At 42.9% G+C, this 20,035-nt stretch overlaps 1 protein-coding gene across 1 annotated transcript in view; it reads right to left on the reverse strand.

Annotated features, from left to right (window-relative positions):
* Window positions 1–20,035, reverse strand: part of FBXO42 (F-box protein 42) — a 94,734-nt gene that overhangs the window by 25,111 nt on the left and 49,588 nt on the right. The window contains exons 3-4 of the mRNA XM_042949070.1: window positions 16,056–16,172; window positions 4,908–5,042 (exon numbers count right to left, since the gene is read on the reverse strand). Coding sequence (XP_042805004.1) covers window positions 4,908–5,042; window positions 16,056–16,172 — 252 coding nt within the window. The remainder of the gene's footprint in view (window positions 1–4,907; window positions 5,043–16,055; window positions 16,173–20,035) is intronic.

The raw sequence follows: 20,035 nt of genomic DNA on the forward strand, positions 1-20,035 counted from the left end.
ACGTCCCAATGTGTGTTTCAAATGTAATGTGTTTCAAACTGAATTTCTCATCTCTCCTGAACTTTGCCGACCTTGACCACCCACAGCCTTTCTTACCCATCTCAGTTAATGGCAACACTATTCCTTCAAATGCCCAGGCTAAAAATCCTTAGGACTGCCCTTGACTCTTGTCTCTTATCACACTCTACATCCACATCATGGGCAAATCCCACTGGCTCCATTCAATCCATCCAGTTGTTAACTTTCTGCTAACACCCTAACCCAAGTCACCATTCCTTGTCTAGATTATTGCTACCACTTCTTAGCTGGTCTCCTCACTCTTACACTTATCTTCTTATACACTCTTCTCAGAAACCTAAATGGCCAGTCATTGCACTCAAAAAATGTGAAAAAGTCCCCACGACAGCCTGAAGGTCTTACGTGTATGACACATTTCCGTCCATTATTTGTCCAACCCCCTTTCCTAGAACATTCTCCTTTGTTCACTCTCATTCCTCATTACCCCTTGACTGTCCCAAGCACACTCCCACCTCCAGACCTTTGCACTGGTTATTCTCAGTTTGGAATGTTCTTTTACTTAGCTATCCATTTGGTTCACTTCTGTACCCAATCAACTCTTTGTTCTAATCCTACCTTCTCCATGAGGCCTACCCTTATCGACCTAGTTATACCTCCCTATTCCTGACCCTCCTTACCATGCTATCATTTTGCTTCAGTAGCAGTAATCACCTTCTAACATACTATATTATGTTATTTGGCATTTTAAATATGTCTTCCCTCATTTGGATTTGATCTCCATCAAGAGCGGGATTTGTGTCTGTTTTATTCACTCATGTGTCCCCAGCATCTAAAACAATGCCAGGCACAGAGTAGGAAATCCATAAATATTTGCTGCAAGAACAAATGAAGGATGAGAGTAGAACTAACGGAACAAAAGGAAGGACTGTGCTGTCGTTTACGGGAAGTCAAGCCCTCTACTTTAAACATCAAACTCTCATAACAACTAGTTACATGATACCACCACTGAAATGTGTAAAGAAATAAAAAAATTAAACTTCTTCCAAATATTTACTGTCCATTTCAGGGAACGGGCCCTCTATCTACCCAGCTGTCAAACCTGAAGCATAAGTCAGCCTTGACCGGCCCTCTGACCCTCCCACAGCCAATCCATCAAGAAGTCCTGTTGATTTTATCAGAGTTTCAGCTCAAATTCTTCCGTTTCCCTTTACCTCTACTCCTAGGACTCTAGTCCAAGTCATTACATCCCCTCACCCGAACCATGTGGGGGCCTCCTAGCTGTTCTCTCGGCTTTGTCTTCTTGCCTTCTTCAATCCATTTCCTGAGTAGCGGCAAAAGTGTTCTTTAAAATGTAAATTGGACCATATTCCTCTGCTTAAAATCTCAAAATCTCTCAGATGCTGGAGCGTGAACGAGTCAGCTCCTGTTTACATCTCAGCTCCACCTGGGCCACTCTGCTCCTTGCTCAGCATACTATGTCTGTCCACCAAGGTCCACTTTCGGGTCCTCTTACGTGTGCTATTCTTTGCTGCCCCAGGGCCTCTGCATATGCTGGCCTCGCTTTTTCCACTCTTCATCCTTCAAATCTCAGCAAAAAAAAAAAAAGTTGCCTTCTGTTTAAAGTAGCTCTCCCCCTCTTATTCTGGCTCGTTCCTTGTTTTCTCCATACTTTCTAATAATTTGCTTGCTTGTTTTTGTTTCTCCCCCATTACAGGATACGATATACACTTCATGAGGGGAGGGGCTACAAGACAGCTGTAAAAGGAAGCAGGGGGCGCCTCACTGGAAACATCTGAGAAGCACTAGCTATAGGTAGGTCTGGCTCAGCCGGAAGAGTTCTCATTCTAACATTTGTCATCACCACACTCCCTCTAGATGGAGTGCTTCTATCACTGCAAAAGGAACTAACAACCGGGATTCAGAGGCAAGTCGCGTTAATTCCCATGGTTATGGACTGAACTGTGTCCTCTCAAAATTCGTATGTTGAAGCCCCAACCCCAGTGTGATGGCCTTTGGAAATAGGACCTTTGGGAGATTAATGAGATTTAGATGAAGTCACAAAGTTGAGGCCTTTTATAATGGGATTGGTATTCTTATAAGAAGAGGACGAGACACCAGAACTCTGTCTCTGCCAGATGAGGAGAGAGCAAGAGGGCAGCTGTCCCCAAGACCAGAAGACAACCCTCACCAGCACCCTGATCTCAGTCTCCTAGCCTTCAGAACTGTGAGAAATAAAGTTCTGTTGCTGAAGCCCCTCGTCTGCGGTATTCTGCTGTGGCAGCCTGAGCTGGCTAGGACACCACCCCACGTGGCAGGGCTCCTGTCTCATGTGTAGGGGCAGCCGATAAACAAGGAAAAAGGCACCTGATGCAGAAGCACCGTCCAGAAAGACTCTCCACTCCAAATGAAACTGCCCCACTGCTTGTCTGCTACTCTTCTCCACACGGCTACACTTTCAAAGACTGAACCCTGTTGAGGTTACGGCTTTAAATACCCTCTGCTTACAAATATAAGCGAGGGGACTCCACAGCTGACACCCTCCCCTCAGTCACTTTCCAACCTGCCCACCTCCGTGCGCCAGAACGGGTGAGTCAGGCACACCAAGGCGTATCGACAACGGGGTGCTGTTCAGAAAGACTCACTGATGTTTCAGTGAGGAAGTCATTTTGGCTGGGACTCACGACAGCACACAGAAGCATGTCCTCAGGCAATCTTCCCATGGGATTTCTGCCTGAAGGAGAATCTCACAGGCTTCTTTATTAAAAACTAGTGCTTGTTTGTTTAAAAAAGGAGACATTTCAAAAAACTGTCTCCCCCCCTTGAAAACTAGGCTCTAATTGTAGATTACAGTGAAGTGGCAAGCGGTCTCTTTGAGACACTTTGTTAGAAAATTGAACCTTCAGGAGCTTCTATGTTTTACAAAAGGAAACAGTCTACCATTGTATTTTTAAAGTCGGTTATTTCTCTGATACTTCTACCTTGAGGATCTCAAAACAGAGTCTTAGTGGTTTAAAAAAAAAAAGTCCCACGTCTGCCTTACAGAGGGAAATTAGGGAAATAAGCACAGTAGGCAGCAGTATGCCATGAAGGTCCCACAGTCCGGGGCTCCACTTCTAGAAGGAAGATCAACCCCCAGGCCAAAGTATCAGAAGCGCAGAGCTTGGTTACACAAGAGAGAAGGGGCAGTATTGGCGTTTTGTGACTGGAATAGCCGAAACTGCTCTGGAATGGGACCTGGACACCAAGTACGGTGGCAACAGGATGCTGAAGCTGAAGAAATCTTGGACATTTTAGATCTGTGATTCCAAACATTAATCAGCATTGCTCTAAGTGCAAGAGGGGACAGGGGGCTAGAAAAGGAAACTCTCCAAAGCACACAATTCTGAGGGCCCTAAAATAGCACTAACTTCCAAAATTTTTAAGATTAACACTTGGTCTTCTTTCTAATGATTTTAATAAAGAATTTCATCTGTACAAAACCCAGCCCCACCTGTGAGTACCTGTTGTCAGTAGGCTTCTGCCTCCTAGATTTGTCTATTGCAGGGGAAGGAACAGGAGCTTACAGCTTTGGGGAAGCAAATTATAGTTTCTTCTCTTAAAAAGGTTTTAAGCACCGCTCCCCCCCCCCCCCCAAAAAAAAGGTTTTAAGCCCCTGGCTTAGACAATCATAGCAGTCATTCCAGAAAAAAAGAAAAGCATAAACTAGCCATTTGAAAACAGAATCATCTAATCCTACTCCGTATTTGTCCCAGAGAGATGCAGTCAGTCCTCTGTTCACTGACAATGCAGACTTGGCTATTATGGCAGGAGATGAAACTCAGGTCTCTTCACTCTTAGCCTAGGCTCTTTCTACTACACCAAGTCACTTCCCATGTAGTTATCAAACTAGTAAATCAAGACCTAAAGGAGTAAGGAATCTGCCCAAGAAAACCTGAGTCTCCTTAGTCCTAGAGTGAATTTCAATCTTGAAAAGCCACACGAATGTCTGGGAAAAGCTTGTCAACAAATCATAGAGTACTCTATGCTCAGTGGACTCTTACTTCTCCAGCACACCAGCCCCTTCGGTCTTACGGCTGTGCCTTTTCAAACTGTCCTGCCTCAAGAGTGCAAAAACAAATCCCCGAAAGGTTAAATCAAAAAGGAGAAAATAATCAGGCTCCTGGGTGGCTCCTTTGGTTAAGTGTCTGACTTCGGCTCAGGTCATGATCTGATGGGTCATGAGTTCAAGCCCCGCGTCGGGCTCTGTGCTGACAGCTCAGAGCCTGGAGCCTGCTTTGGATTCTGTGTCTCCCTCTCTCTCTGCCCCTCCCCCACTCGTGCTCTGTCTCTCAAAAATGAATAAACATTTAAAACAAAAAAAAATTTTTAAAGAAAATAATCTAGTTTCTTTCTGCCAGAATTTCGGCATAGTGGGACTATGCAGGAATGTATCTACTGGAGAATCTTCCCACATTCCTGAGTCGTTAAGAGTAACCAGCAGAGGCATGTTCCATACACTCCCCAAATGTCTGAGCTGGCAACAACAAAGATATTCAGAGATCTCAGCCCTGGAACAACAGCTTCTGTCAGTGAACTACCGTTCTCACGATGCTGTGTTTCTGCTTACTTCAACTTCATACCAAAAGGCACATCACACCAGTGCAAGGACTTGAGAAAACCACACAAATGAATTCACACAGTAGTACAATTCTGGCAGGGCACCAATACTAGTAATAAAGTATAATTTTTTTTAATTCAAAGACCTTATACAAACACATTACTTTTAGCATTTACACAGATTTGACCTGGGACCCTAGTACCAGAGACCAACACCAAAACAGAGCAGATAGAATTTCCATGCAAAGGGAGTTACCTGGTGAGAAGGCAAACATCAGCACTTTAGCTCTTACCTGAAGCCAAAGGTCGGATCCACTCTTTGCTATTTAGGTCAAGTCTCCAGAGGTCATTAAAAGCAGCATTGCAGCTGCTCTGGGTACAGCCTCCAAACACGTACATAGATTGATTAGCATCATAATAGCATGCACCTAGAAAGAAAACAATAAGAGCATAACTGATGTTCAATACTGAAGCCCCTCTGACACCTTAACTATAACACTTGTCTTTCAAAGATCAATAATTTCAGCCATTCGGCGACTCTGTGGCCAGGTACCAACTTTCTATAACCAGCCTCTTGTCTTCAGATTGGTTAATATCATATTATTCTTTAAAATAAGGTCCAGCAAGGGGCGCCTGGCTGACAGTTGGAAGAGCATGTGACTCTTGATCTCGTGAGTCTGGGCTCAGTGGGGGGTGTGGAGATTATGAAAAATAAATAAACTTAAAAAATAAAGTAAAAGAAAGCTCAGAGGAAAGCTATAGAAATATCATTTCTGAGAACACTGAGCAAATTGACAATGTCACCATTAAATAAGACCGTATAATTCCAGCAAGAGCACACAAGAATTCAGATTATGGGTGCTCAATGGGTAAAATTTCAGTACAGCTGCACAATTAACCTAAATCTGCATCCTCACCCTCTAGGGCTAGGCAGAGAGAGCCAGTGCTAATGGATGCACTGTCCTCCTGTTTCTCTCCTCCAGCCCTCCTATTATTGCTTTTGTTTTCAAATGAAACCTGAAGCACAAACTAATAAACACATCTTTACATGAAGAGAATGACAGAAAACCATTTTAATCGATGTCATGAAGTAACCACACATGAAGATCAATGTATCTCGGGGATCTCAGAAGTAGGACGGTCCCCAAGCTACGGAGAGAACAGCATGGAGGTCGTTAAGCCGAAAGCCACCAAGGTGCATCAGAAAGCCACCAAGACAGGCTGCTCGGTGCTACACAGAAAACCAGTGAAGTAACATTTAAAAAGCATCAAGGTCTCTGAGAAGAGCCTTTTCAATCAGATGATTATACACTCCTCACCGACAGACACCATTCCAAAGAAAAGGGGTAAGGACTGTGAGAGGGGCTGGGCTGTACCTCCAAAACCAGAAGGACCACAGCCAAAGTCTAGAGGAGAGGCACTACCACCTTGTTTTGCCCTAAAAAGTTCACTTAGTCTCTATTCTTTGGAAACGATGACCCCACTCCTTACAGACTTGCATTTACCATCTTGGATCTCAGGAAGGGGGGCCAAGCAAAACTTTCCTTTCCATTCATTTCATGCATACTGGTGGGAAAAAAAAGAATTCTCGATGTTCCCCTTACATAAGAGTAGGAGGAAAGTGAAAAGAAACTCAGAGATTCAACCCACTAGTGCATGGTTTCAGTGACCAGTCAGCTTATTTGTAGTTCTAGTGCAGTTTAGCACACCTCTGTTTTTAAGATCTCTTCTGAACTCTGGCACCACTTAGTCAAGTTCAGAAAAAGAGAAATGCTACTGCTATAATTATCTCTGTGATATGTACTAGCTCTGGGAATAACCCTCCTTTTTTTTCTTAAATCAGCCCACCCCATAGGCCCTTTAAGGAATCTCTGCACCAGAAAGGCCAAGTCAGAAAACTTCAGGAGTTAAGAGGTACCATAGTAGTGTATTTAGTCGCTTACACCCAGTGATCTCAGCCAGTGGAAGGCACAGATCCAAATCATCTTGACCTCTGACACTGTGCAACAATGGAGCTCCAGACTTTTCAAATTAACACACTACAGTATATGAAGATTTAAATGATCTTACACTTTCCACTAACTTTCTTTGCCTTTGCAAATAACTTCTAATCTGTATAAGTTTTAAAATCCACATCGCAGGGGCGCCTGCGTGGCTCAGTAGGTTAAGCATCTGACTCTTGATTTTGGGTCAGGTTATGATCTCCCGGTTCGTTTCATGAGAGGAGCCCTGCGTCAGGCTCCCGGCTGGGTGTGGAGCCTGCTTGGGATTCTCTCTCTCCCTCCCTCCCTCTCTCTCTCCCTCTCTCTCTCTCTCTCTTCCTCTCCCTCTGCCCCTCCCCCCCTCAAAAAAAATCCACATCTAAACAAGAAAATCTATTAAGAAATAAAATCCTATGAAACTCCAATGCTCATATTTCAGATTGGTTAAGAACTGCAAATAACAAGGGGCACCTGGGTGGCTCAGTCAGTTAAGCATCCGACTCTTGATTTTGGCTCAGGTCGTGATCTCACAGTTGTGAATTTGCGCCCTGAGTCAGGCTCTTCACTGACAGCAGGGAACCTGCTTGGGATTCTCTCTCTCTCCTTCTCTCTCTGACCCTCCCCTGCTTGCACACATGTGTGTGCACAGTCTCTCTCTCAAAAATAAATGAATAAACATTTTTTAAAAAGAACTGTAAATAATGAAGGATCAAGTTTAGCTGATATTAGACAAACAAGAAGGATAATTGCTAGAGTCACATTTCAATCTCCACTAAAGGAGCTGAGCTTCAGATATCTTGGTCTTCTCATATCTTTCTTGAATTAGCTACTCCAACAAATTGACTGAAATTTTGAACTGAACCAACTGGTACCAGGCATAAAAGAACATTCTTTTCTTCTTGATAACCCATATTACGGAAAATAAATTAGCAATGTCCTATGGCCTCTGAAACCTTAATGTGTGTCCATTATAACAATCTTTAATAAGACAAATCTGTGATTTCATAACTAAGAGTCAAGGGCTCATTTATGTCTCCCCGTTCTTCAAACATCAACTCTTGGCAGCTGCTTCCTTCATACAGCAAAAGAGCACAGTGCCTTTATTTTTCAAAGAGGTAGCAAACATTCTTCTTCTCTATTTGGATTGAAAACCCAGCCAACAGCCGGGCCCCATGAGGTCCCTGCCACATGTATTTTAATCCTATACTAAAATAAGGCAATCGGCATTCTCCTGCTTCTCTTGGAACAAACAAAGGTTTCTGGAAGAGGAAGGCATAGGCCAAACTATGCAAAGCTAGCAGGACTAAAATGACAAGTTTCGCACACCGTATTCTCAATGTCTCTCAGTTAATCAGCAATGAAGCTTAGAGAGGAAGAGAGTCAGTTTGGGCAGCTATGTTTAGAACTCCAATATAATGGAATAAGAAAACAGCCATCAATAATACCCTCAAATATTTTCAGCATCCTACTAAGCTTTTGTTTATTGTCTATTTTTATTTAAGACATCTACATGTTGGTCTGGGTGGGTGCGGGGAGACTCAACAAGTTCAATGGGCCTTTTAGAAAAAATTAAGAATTTAAGCAAATACCAGTGCTCAAGTAGTCATTTCCCTTTTACCAACGTTCTCCACCCACATAGTTTTCTTTTCAAAACATCTAGACCAGTGGAATGTGCAATACGAAAGTTACAGTTCATAGTACAGTATGAATACTCTAAGTAACATTAAGAATGTTTATTCTAGGGGCTCCTGGGTGGCTCAGTCGGTTAAGCCTCCGACTCTTGGTTTTGGCTCAGGTCACGATCTCACGGTTTTGTGGGTTCAAGCCCCACATTGGGCTCTGCGCTGGCAATGCGGAGCCCGCTTGGGATTCTCTCTCTCCCAGTCTTGCTCTGTCCACCCCCCCCCCCCCACCACTTGCACGGTCTCTCTCAAAATAAATAAATTAAAAAAAAAAAAAAAGAATGCTTATTCTAATTACTATATTTCTTCAAATTTTCTGAAATGGCCTGATTGCTCCATGAACAACTATTGCAAAACATACATTTCCAGTTAATATCCGATAATCCCTACTCAAAGACAAGTCCCAATATTCATATCAACACACAGCACACCAGTAGTTCTCTGGCATCCTAAACATCTCTGTACTGTAGCATGCTCCTCTCTAGTGCAAGGTCTTCCAGTTGTTTTAGAGAGCCACTTGAGAAATGTTTACTTAACTCTAACTTTTGCATTCAGATGTTAAATTCTCTTTTGTTCCACACTTGTTTCCAGGGAAAGGTCCGGAGGCATGAATCCCATGCTCAGAGAGACGATGCTGTCATGTGTCTCACGTCTACAAGCCAGGACATATTTGATAAGGCCTGTAATTACATAACTATGGAACAAGCAAGGCTGGTTATCCCGTTTGGGCCTGCTCAGCTACTACAGGAGCACAGCTAGCATGGGTGTGACATGACCCGACCCTATTTGCAGCCTTCACCGAAATACAAAAAGCACGATGCTGGACACTCAACAGATCCCTATATCAATCTGAAAAGGACATTCTCTGTTAGTCAAGGTTTGCATGATCGGTCATGCGCACACTCACCAAAGAGTTAGGAAAACTGGCTTCATTTTCCTTCCCCTCTCTGTCCCAGACTTTTAAACAGGAAAGAAGCTGTACTGCTACATCTTTGTTACACTTAATTTCACAGAATTCAACGATTTCAACTATGGACCAAGTGTTGTGAAAGGTGCATGGATGTCTAACACCTGGAACCTGCTTGTCCTCAAGCAGACAACCACTTGAGGAAGAGATCTCTCCACCACTCTATCATTTTGCAGTTAAAAACATATTTTTGGGGGCGTCTGGGTGGCTCAGTTGGTTGAGCGTCTGACGTCAGCTCAGGTCATGATCTCACGGTTTGTGGGTTTGAGTCCCTCGTTGGGCTCTGTGCTGACAGCTCAGAGCCTGGAGCCTGCTTTGGATTCTGTGTCTCCCTCTCTCTGCCCCTTCCCCGCTTGCAGTTGCTCTCTCTCTCAAAAATAAAATGAACATTAAAAAAAAATCTTCAAAAAAAAAAAAAAAAAAAAAAAAAGAAGAGCCAAGGAACTTACTTCCCAAGTTTAAAATTCTTCTTTCATATGCAGCCTCTCCAACACAGACAATTATGGCGACAGACAGATGGTAATAAACAGTAAAAAGAAAGGCAAGAGGAGTGTTTTAGGGGTGTATAGGCAGAGGAAAAAAAGATCTTAATCTCCATGGCAGGGAATCTGACAGGAGCTTGTGAAGAGGTGGCTTTTGGCTTTATCTCTGAGATGGGTTTTAGAGGATAGAACATTTTAGTCCATTAACAATGGGCAAACAAGTCCAGGGACGAAAAGGGGAACCGGAGGGGAAGGGAGAAGGAAATCAGGGCATCCAAGCAAGGCCATCAAGTAGGGAAGTGTAAGACCTAACAAGGAGTCTCGTGTGGGTGGAGCCTGGCTGTGTGAAGATGTGGGAGAGATTAGGCTGAAAGAGTAAGCTGGGGCCTCGAAAGCCAAGGGGAGTGGAAACTCCTCCATCAGCGTGGAAAGACTGAGGTTTTTTAGCAGAGGAGTGACGAGACTGGTCTGATGCTTCACTTACAGTGGTTCCCAACAGGGACTCCTGTTATTTTAGGCAGGTCCATTCTCTTTGTGGAGGAGCAGCCCATTCACTGCAGGACACCGAGCATTCCTGCCTACTAAATGCATACAGTGCTACCCAGTCAAGCAAATGAACAATGACCTTACACATTTCCAAATGCCCTAGGAGGTGGCACTGTCCCAGCTTTAGAGATGGCTGCCAACAGTGTCTCGTTCAGGTTCAGATGGAGAACCTGAACTTCTTATTTATGCAATCATTTAGAAAAGATTTAGGAAAGATAGAATGTAATCATTCTAATGAGTAATGTAATCATTACTCACATTCATAAATGTGAGTAATGGGAAAAAGAAGGAAAGATATGAGAGAGATTGCAGAGACGAACAGAATCAACAAGATCTGACTTTTGTTACTGAAGGAAGAAGAGGAATTGAGGATAAATCCGAGAATTCACACTTGTGTAACTGCGAGGATGATAATGCCATTAACTAAATTATGGGGAGGGGAAAACTTGGGAGGAACTACTGAATTCCACTTTTAGCTGACTAGATACGAAGCATCTGTGTATCTCTGTGGCAATACGAGCAAAGAATTGGAAATGCAGATCTCCAGCTCAGAGTGAATCAGGAATAAGAAATACAACTGAGGGGTATCTGGGTGGCTTAGTCAGTCGCATCCACCTCTTGACTTCAGCTCAGGTCATGATCCCAGGGTCATGGGATTGAGCTCTGTGTCAGGCTCCACACTGAGCGTGGAGCCTGCTTGAGATTCTCTCTCTCTCTCTCTCTCTCTCTCTCTCTCTCTCTCTCTCTCTCTGTCTCTCTGTCTCTCTTCCCTCCCCTGCCTGCCCCTCGCCCCACTTGCTTGCTCTAGCTTGCGCTCTGTCTCTAAAAAAAAAAAAAGAGAGAGAGAAAGAAAGAAAAAGAAAAAAGAAATAAAATTGAGCTCTGGGGAGAAACATGCAGTAGGAAGAGGAAGGAGCTAAGGAAAGACATTGAAGGAATTCCTTGTTTTCAACCTATTCTGAAAAATGCCCATTTCTGTGTAACAGTTCTCTTCAGTCTGCCAGCATGCAGAGAGAAAGGCAACAGCGAGAGATGAGCTGAGAGAGAGGAAACGAGACACACAGACACCTTTTTAAAAAATCTATGGCACCTTTGGGGCGCCTGGGTGGCTCAGTGGGTTAAGCGTCCGACTTTGGCTCAGGTCACGATCTTGCAGTTTGTGGGTTTGAGCCCTGTGTCGGGCTCTGTGCTGATGACTCAGAGCCTGGAGCCTGTTTCAGTTTCTGTGTCTCCTCTCTCTTTGCCCTTCCTCTGCTTGCTCGCTGTCTCTCTCTCAAAAATAGATAAACATTAAAAAACTTAAAAAAAAAAAAATCTATGGCACCTTTTCTTGGATTTTAAATGAAGACATGAAAAAAAATTTAAGGTAAAAACAAATATTGAAATCCACCAACCTCTGAATTTCTGTGAGATTACTCACTCTATTTTTCTTCTCTATGTCCCCTGCAAATAACTGTCACTATTTTGTAATGATACTCTTTCAAAAGCTAGTTAATTGAAAAATTTTTTTCTTCTCTCATTAGAAAGCTAAATTGTCTGTCTTGTGATAATTACTCACCCCTGAATACTTCCCAGCTTGGTTTCTACTTTATCCAGACTCACTCCATTTCCCTCACTTAGGGTTCTTAAAAATACTTGTTTCAAAAAAACCATCTTAAAACAGTCTTTAGAAACTCTGTCTCTGCCTCTCATTCCAATTATCTGTCAGTAACTGAAGTCAACCCTCCCTCAACAACAAATACTGGATCTAACATGGATTCTCCTGTAATTTCATTACATATCCTTTAAAAAATTTTTTTGTTAATGTTTATTTATTTTTGAGAGAGACAGAGAGACAGAGACAGAGAGACAGAGACAGAGAATGAGTGGGGGAGGGGCAGAGAGAAGAGACACAATCTGAAGCAGGCTCCAGGCTCTGAGTTGTCAGCACAGAGCGAGATCTAGGGGCTCAAACTCACAAACCCATGAGATCATGACTTGAGCTAAAGTGACTAAGCCACCCAGGTGCCCCTCATTACATATGCTTGACAAGGATTCATTTATAGTCTTAAATGAATTAAGTATTAAAGTGTGGATTCCTGAAAACATTCAAGTCCCTTTCAAAAACTATTTTTGTAGTAAGAAGGAGAGGAAGAGAAAGGGGGGGGAGGAGGAGGAGGAGGAGGAAGGAAGGAGAGAGGAAGAGAAGGAAGTACCTGTAGTAGTAACAGTAGCCTGGGCTTTGTTTTTTGTTTGTTTGCTTGCTTTTTAACATTTATTCATCTTTTGAGAGATAGAGTGCGGGGGGGGGGGGGAGCGGAGGGAGACACAGAATCCAAAGCAGGCTCCAGGCTCTGAACTGGCAGCACAGAGCTGGATGTGGAGCTTGGACCCACGAACCATGAGATCATGATCAGAGCCAAAGTCACATGCTTAACCGACAGTGGCCCGTTTCTGTTTTTAATGTTTATTTATTTAATTTGAAAGAGAGAGCAAGTGGGGCGCCTGGGTGGCTCAGTCGGTTGGGCGTCCAACTTCGGCTCAGGTCATGATCTCACGGTTCCAGCCTCAGCCTCGCGTCGGGCTCTATGCTGACAGCTCACAGCCTGGAACCTGCTTCGGATTCCGTGTCTCCCTCTCTCTCTGCCCCTCCCCCACTCATGCTCTGTCTCTCTCTGTCAAAAATAAATAAACATTAAAAAAAAATTTTTTTTTTGAAAGAGAGAGCAAGTCAGTGTGAACGGGGGAGGCACAGAGACAGAGAAACCCAAGCAGGCTCCATGCTGTCACCATAGAGCCCAATTTGGGGCTCTATCTCATGAACTATGAGATCACAACCTGAGCTGAAATCAAGAGACGCTCAATGGACTGAGCCATTCAGGTGCCCTGTTTACGTTTTTTTCAGTAGTTGCTGTTAATGGCCTTTTCCACTCTGTTGACATTTGCACTAATGGTACAAAAGCAATGCAGAATAAAACTGTTACAGCCTGTGCAAAACTCAAGGCAGGGGCATTAAAACAAAGAAAACCGGTTCTGACTTCACAGACCCCCAAAAGGGTCTCACAGATTGCCCTCTTCCCCAGAGGCCTAGGAATCACACTTTGAGATCCACTGCCCTAGGGGGGTTACGATAGTAAAAGTCAAACAGCTCCTGGAGAGAACTGAGAACACGGCAACAATTTGGCCTGCTCCTTTGATCTATTTAGATCCAGTTCAAAGACAATGATACATTATAATTATGTACTGAATTCTCCTCTGGAAATGAGAATACAACACAGGGTTTGGGACAGCCAGCCTCCAAGATGGCCTCCAAAGGTCCTCACTGCCTGGTATTTACCCTGCTGGTCAATATCTATGTGACCAACAGAACGGGTCAGGAAAGAGATTCATTTCAGAGATTAGGTTGTAAAAGACACTACAGCTTCTATCTTGGTGTCTCTCTCTCCCTCCCTCTCTCTCTCTCTCTCTCTCTCTCTCTCTCCCCAATCATTCATTCTTTCATTCTGTGGGTAGCCAGCTACCAAGTCATGAGCAGCTCCACGAAGAGGTCCAAGTCCTTTTTTTTTTTATGTTTATTTATGAGAGAGAGAGAGAGAGAGAGAGAGAGAGAGAGAGAGAGAGAGAGAGAAAGAGAGAGCAAGCATGAACGGGGTAGGGACAGAGAGAGAGGGAGACACAGAATCTGAAACAGGCTCCAGGCTCTGAGCTGTCAGCACAGAGCCCGACATGGGGCTCAAACCCATGAACTGCAAGATCGTGACTAGAGCCAACGTTGGATGCCTAACCGACTGAACCACCCAAGTGCCCCCAGAGGTCCAAGTCCTAAGGAACGGACGCCTCCTGTGAACAGTTACTTGTGTGAACCTGGAAGCAGACCGCCTGGGCCCCAGTCAAGCCTTCAGGTGACTATAGCCCTGACAGACTGGCTGCAACCTCATCAGAGACACTGAGCCAGAACTTCCTAGCTAACCACTCCCAGATTCCTGACCCTTGGGAACTCTGTGGGATAATAAATGTTTTAAGCTGCTAAGTTTTTTAAACAACATGAATAACCAATACACTCTCCTTCCCTCAAGAGTTCCAAATATCCACAGTTATCATGATAAGCACTGAGTATTGTACAGAAGTACTGAATCACTACACTGGACACCTGAAAGTAATATAACACTGTACGTTAACTATACTGGAATTAAAATTAAAACCTGAATAACACAAAAGAGTTCAAAATTAGTAGTAATATTCAAGAGTATCAAAAAGTTGGGGCACCTGGGTGGCTCAGTCGGTTAAGCGTCTGACTTCAGCTCGGGTCATGATCTCACCGTTCATGAGTTCAAGCCCCATGTCAGGCTCTGTGCTGACAGCTCAGACCCTGGAGCCTGCTTTGGATTCTGTCTCCCTCTCTCTGCCCCTCCCCCACTCGTGCTCTGTCTCTCTCAAAAATAAACATTAAAAAATTAAAAAAAAAAAAGAGTATCAGAAAGTATCAAAATCAGTATTTCAGACAACAACATAGGCTCAGAACAGGAAAATATTTTCTATGAGCTAAAGAGTTGAGAGGTTTCACGAAGGAGCCAGAACTTCAATGGAGTCTTCAAGGAAAGGCAGGCTTTAGCTAAGTGGATACAAACACTCCAGGGAGGAAGAACCCAGCATGGCAATGTGACAGCTTGAAAGAGGAGAGCTCTTGGGAAAAGCTGGGAGATGATGTGGTAAATCTGAACACAGGTCAAATTAAAGAGGGCTCTGAATATAAGACTAAGTTTAGCTTTTATCTTGTAAGCAACAGGCACTGAAGGTTTCTGAACTGGGAAGTAATATAATTAAAGCTGTAATTATGGGAAAGTATTTAGAGCTCCCTCACCCCCACCCCACTGTCACGAGCTTTCTTTATGGAGAACCATTATTAATATACCTGTACTGGCCTAAGATATACCACATCTTAATCTCATTTTGATGAAGGTATGAATCACTAATAGAATAAAATGGTGTCTACAAAAATCAAATTCAAATGGAGAGTTAATTCTAGAATAATCTAAAAACTCTAAATTAGGGGCATCTGGGTGGCTCAGTCGGTTAAGCATCTGACTTCGGCTCAAGTCATGATCTCGCGGTTCGTGACTTCAAGCCCCACCTCAGGCTCTGTGCTGACAGCTCAGAGCCTGGAGCCTGCTTCGGATCCTGTGTCTCCCTCTCTCTCTGCTCTCATGCTCCCTGCTCACATGCTCTCTCTCTCTCTCTCTCTCTCTCTCTCTCTCTCTCTCTCAAAAATAAACAAACATTAAAAAAATTTAAATAAAAATAAAAAATAAAAACTCTAAATTGTGTCTTATTTACCAGAGCATTTATAATTTTACTATTTAAATTGACATTTTAAAATTAATACCCTTCATGTTCAAAATCTTTGTGTGATCCCAGCCAAATTCAGTGTTGGCTAAACATATACTATGTTAAAATAAAGAATTATTTTAACTCTTAGTGTTAAACTCTGGCTACTCCCTAAGCAGGATCTTGGAAACACCTTCCTGTACTTCTTTGATATCCTCTTACTTGATATCAATGTTCAAGTCTAAGATAACACCTTGACTTCTTTGGGGTAGAGATACTAGAAAAATTCAAATATAAAATTATACCAAGGTGCCTATGCTGTACTTAGGCTCACACTCTTCCCTGATTCTAAAGTTAATGTAAGTCCTCATTTTACATTCTCTTCATTAAAAAGTCAAACAAAATACATGCCTCCAGAGGAATTTTTGGAAATACGACCACGGGCAGGATGGCATCTACTCTCACAGTAAATACTTACTGTGTGAGAACCGTTGAGTGATCGGGGTTCCAGGATAAGGGTAAGTCCGACTCTCCCACTGAATGTTTCCTTCCTGGACAGCCTTTATGAAACCATGATAACACTGGTGGGCTACACCTAAAGACAAAAATAACAAATGCTTCAGCCTGGATACTTCACTTTTCAACCAAATTATTAAAACTGCATCTATTAGCTGTCACATAACTTCTATAAAACCTAAGTTTCTTATTTTTCATTCAAAGTAAGAAACAGAATTTCAAAAGTAGAAGATCCAATCCTTTCACTTTACAAAGGCTCAGGGTGGTTAAGTGTTACAAAGGTCAAGGTTACAAAATTAGCTCACACTATAACTCTGCTCCCCTTTACGTCATATCTTAAAGCAACACATTAAAATAATTGGTAGAGGCACCTGGCTGGCTCAGTCAGTAGAGCATGCGACCCTTGATCTCAGAGATGTAAGTTTGAGCCCCACGATAGGTATAAAGGTTACTTTAAAAATAAGTAAATAACTGGGGTGCCTAGGTGGCTTAGTCAGTTAAGCATCCAACTCTTGCTTTCGGCTCAGGTCATGATATTGTGGTTTGTGAGACAGAGCCCCAGTCAGGCTCCATGCTGACAACGCAAAGCCTGCTTGGGATTCTCTCCCCCCCTCCCCCACTCACACTTTTTCTCTGACTCTCTCAAAATAAATAAATAAGCTTAAAAAATAAAATTAAAATTAAATTAATTTCAATAATGGGAATTGTTTAAACAAAGCAAAGGGACTGGGGGTAATTTAGCTTTGGGAGAAAGAGCACGGTAAAACAGCATCTGGAGTATAAAAAACAGGTGTTCATAAATGCCTGTGGTTAGACCATGGGAACCAAGCATATTCCATCTTAATAAACGAGGAGACAATAATTAGCTTACACTGAATTATGAAATGATGATTTTACAACTAAGGAAAGCTGTTTTAAAAAGTGAGCGCTTGGGGTGCCTGGGTGGCGCAGTCGGTTAAGCGTCCGACTTCAGCTCAGGTCACGATCTCGCGGTCCGTGAGTTCGAGCCCCGCGTCGGACTCTGGGCTGATGGCTCGGAGCCTGGAGCCTGCTTCTGATTCTGTGTCTCCTTCTCTCTCTGCCCCTCCCCCCTTCATGCTCTGTCTCTCTCTGTCTCAAAAATAAATTAAAAAAACGTTAAAAAAAAAATTAAAAAAAAAAATTAAAAGTGAGCGCTTGTACTATAATGGTGGACACATATCATCATACATTTGTTCAAACCCACAGAATGTGCACCCCAATGTAAACTCTGGACTTGGGTGATGATGATGTGTCCATGCAGGTCTGTCAACTGCAACAAATGCACCGGGGTATGTTGACAGTAGGGGAGGTTGTGGATGTGGGAAAACAGGAAATGTCTGACCTTTCTGCTCAATTCTGCTGTGAATCTAAAACCACTCTAAAAAATAAAGTCTATGGGGGCGCCTGGGTGGCTCAGTCAGGCGAACGTCTGACTTGGGCTCAGGCCATGATCTCACGGCTCATGATTTCAAGCCCTGCTTTGGGCTCTCTGCTGTCAGCATGGAGCCTGCTAGGATCTTTGGAGCCTTTGTCTCCCTCTCTCTGCCCCTTCCTAGCTTGAGCTCTCTTAAGAAAGAAAGAAAAGTAAAAGTCTTTGTTTTTTAAAAGGTGAGAGCTTCATGTTTCTGGAACAATCTATGTTTTTAACACATGAAATGACTACCTTATTTCAAAGAGCAACATTTTGAATGAAGAGTAAAATAATTTATGTTACACTTTGAAAGAATGTATCATTTTTTAATTCATGTCACCTTAGTGGATCCTTAAGCAGGATCACAGTATTTAAACATGTTTTCCAATGATGATTACTATCCTTTGGCTGAACTCACAGTTAAGAACTGGAATATTAAAAAGATAGTCATCTTCAATGTGTGACTACAGTGCCAACTATACTCTGATGAAGAAAGTAACAGATTTGAAAATGCTGAATTGAGGTAAGGCAGTAATGAATAAGGGACAGATACATAATGATAGAGAGGGGGAAAGAAGAAGCTGTCCTGGCAGTGACTTCCTTCTCCCAGAAGATCTAAGACTGTGAGTGCTAGGTTAGGGTTCCTCCCTCTTTAAAATAAAAAAGTGTGGGGGCGCCTGGGTGGCTCAGTCGGTTGAGCGTCTGACTTCGGCTCAGGTCATGATCTCACGGTCCGTGAGTTCGAGCCCCGTGTCAGGCTCTGTGCTGACAGCTCAGAGCCTGGAGCCTGTTTTGGATTCTGTGTCTCCCTCTCTCTCTGACCCTCCCCTGTTCATGCTGTCTCTCCCTGTCTCAAAAATAAAATAAACGTTAAAAAAAAAAAATTATTAAAAAAAAAAAGTGTGTGTGTGTATAAATGTATGTATATGCATGCATGTATGTATACATATATGTATGTGCATATACATACATATGTATACATACATATATACATACATATGCACATATCTATGTGCATATGTTATATATATATATATATAGACACACACACACATACATATCAAAACAGTAAGAATGCCATATAAAACCAAGAATAAACTCATAAATTTGATTAGATCATAGCCCCTCATCTGTGGTTCTTCCACCTCTATTTTAGAGGTGAAATCATCTATTTTCACAGGGTAAGCATTCAATCTCTACTGAAGGGTCCATTAAATCTGCAAAGAGAAAGCAAGCATTACCAGTTGTAAGCAGATGAGCACAGGACCCAGCAAACAGTTTCAACACAGCCGGTCCTTAGCCTTCTAGGTTGGGTTCTGAGCAATTGACAATGACCCCATGCCCCATGAGAACCACCCTGATGAAAGGAAATGATTTTAAGGCTGATTCTGATCTAAAGGTTTTTTCCTGTCGTATTTCTGACTGCCTGTTCCCACTAGGAAGGAACAAACTGCTTGATCAAAGTTTATTCAACTGGCTTGGTCTTCATTCAAAAATGGGCCCTTTCCAGTTAAAATGTAACTGTAAATGTAAAAAAATAACTGCTATCTATTCAATTAAAAAGACACCACCCCTGGTAAGTACAACATTTAGCTAAAGTTCAAAACTTGATTAGAAAATGGAAGACGGGTGTGTGGGTGGCTCAGTCTGTTAAGCTGCTGGCTCTTGATTTTGGCTCAGGTCATGGTTCTTGGGATCAAGCCCTGAGTAGGGCTCTGTAGACTGACAGTGAGGAGCCTGCTTGGGATTCTCTTTGTCCCTCTGACCCTCCCCAATTCATGCTCACTCGTGTGTTCTCTCTCTCTCTCTCCCTCTCAAAATAAATAAACATTGAAAAAAAAAACAAAAGAAGGGGTGCCTGGGTGGCTCAGTTGGTTAAGCATCTACCTTCAGTTCAGGTCATAATCTCATGGTTCGTGAGTTTGAGCCCTGCATCTCTGCTGTCAGCACAGAGCCTGCTTCAGATTCTCTCTCTCTCTCTCTCTCTCTCTCTCTCTCTCTCTCTCTCTCTCAAAAATAAATAAGCGTTAAAAAAAAGAGAGAGAGAAAAATGGGAGAAAAAGAGGAGAAACTCATTTTTAAAAGAAAAAGAGGGACGCCTGAGTGGCTCAGTTGGCTAAGTGTCCGACCTCGGCTCAGGTCATGATCTTGCGGCCCATGAGTTCGAGCCTCTTGTCAGGCTCTGTGCTGACAACTCAGACCCTGGAGCCTACTTCAGATGCTGTGTCTCCCTCTCTCTCTGCCCCTTTCTCATTCACATTCTGTCTCTCTCTCTCAAAAATAAACATTAAAAAAAAAACATTTTAAAAAGTAAAAGATATGCATAGAGCCTTTATCACTTAGAGATAAAATAAAGCAGTAAATACTTGCACAATCCCATATTTGCCACAATTAGCTACTTTAAGAAACAAAATGATATCCTCTTAAAGAACACGGACACTAAAGCCAGACTGCCTGAATGTGGATCTTCGATCCCCCGTGATACCCGTGTGACCTTGGGTAAGTTACTT

The sequence above is a fragment of the Panthera leo genome, chromosome C1 (genome assembly GCF_018350215.1).
Source record: "Panthera leo isolate Ple1 chromosome C1, P.leo_Ple1_pat1.1, whole genome shotgun sequence".
Classification (NCBI taxonomy): Eukaryota; Metazoa; Chordata; class Mammalia; order Carnivora; family Felidae; genus Panthera; species Panthera leo.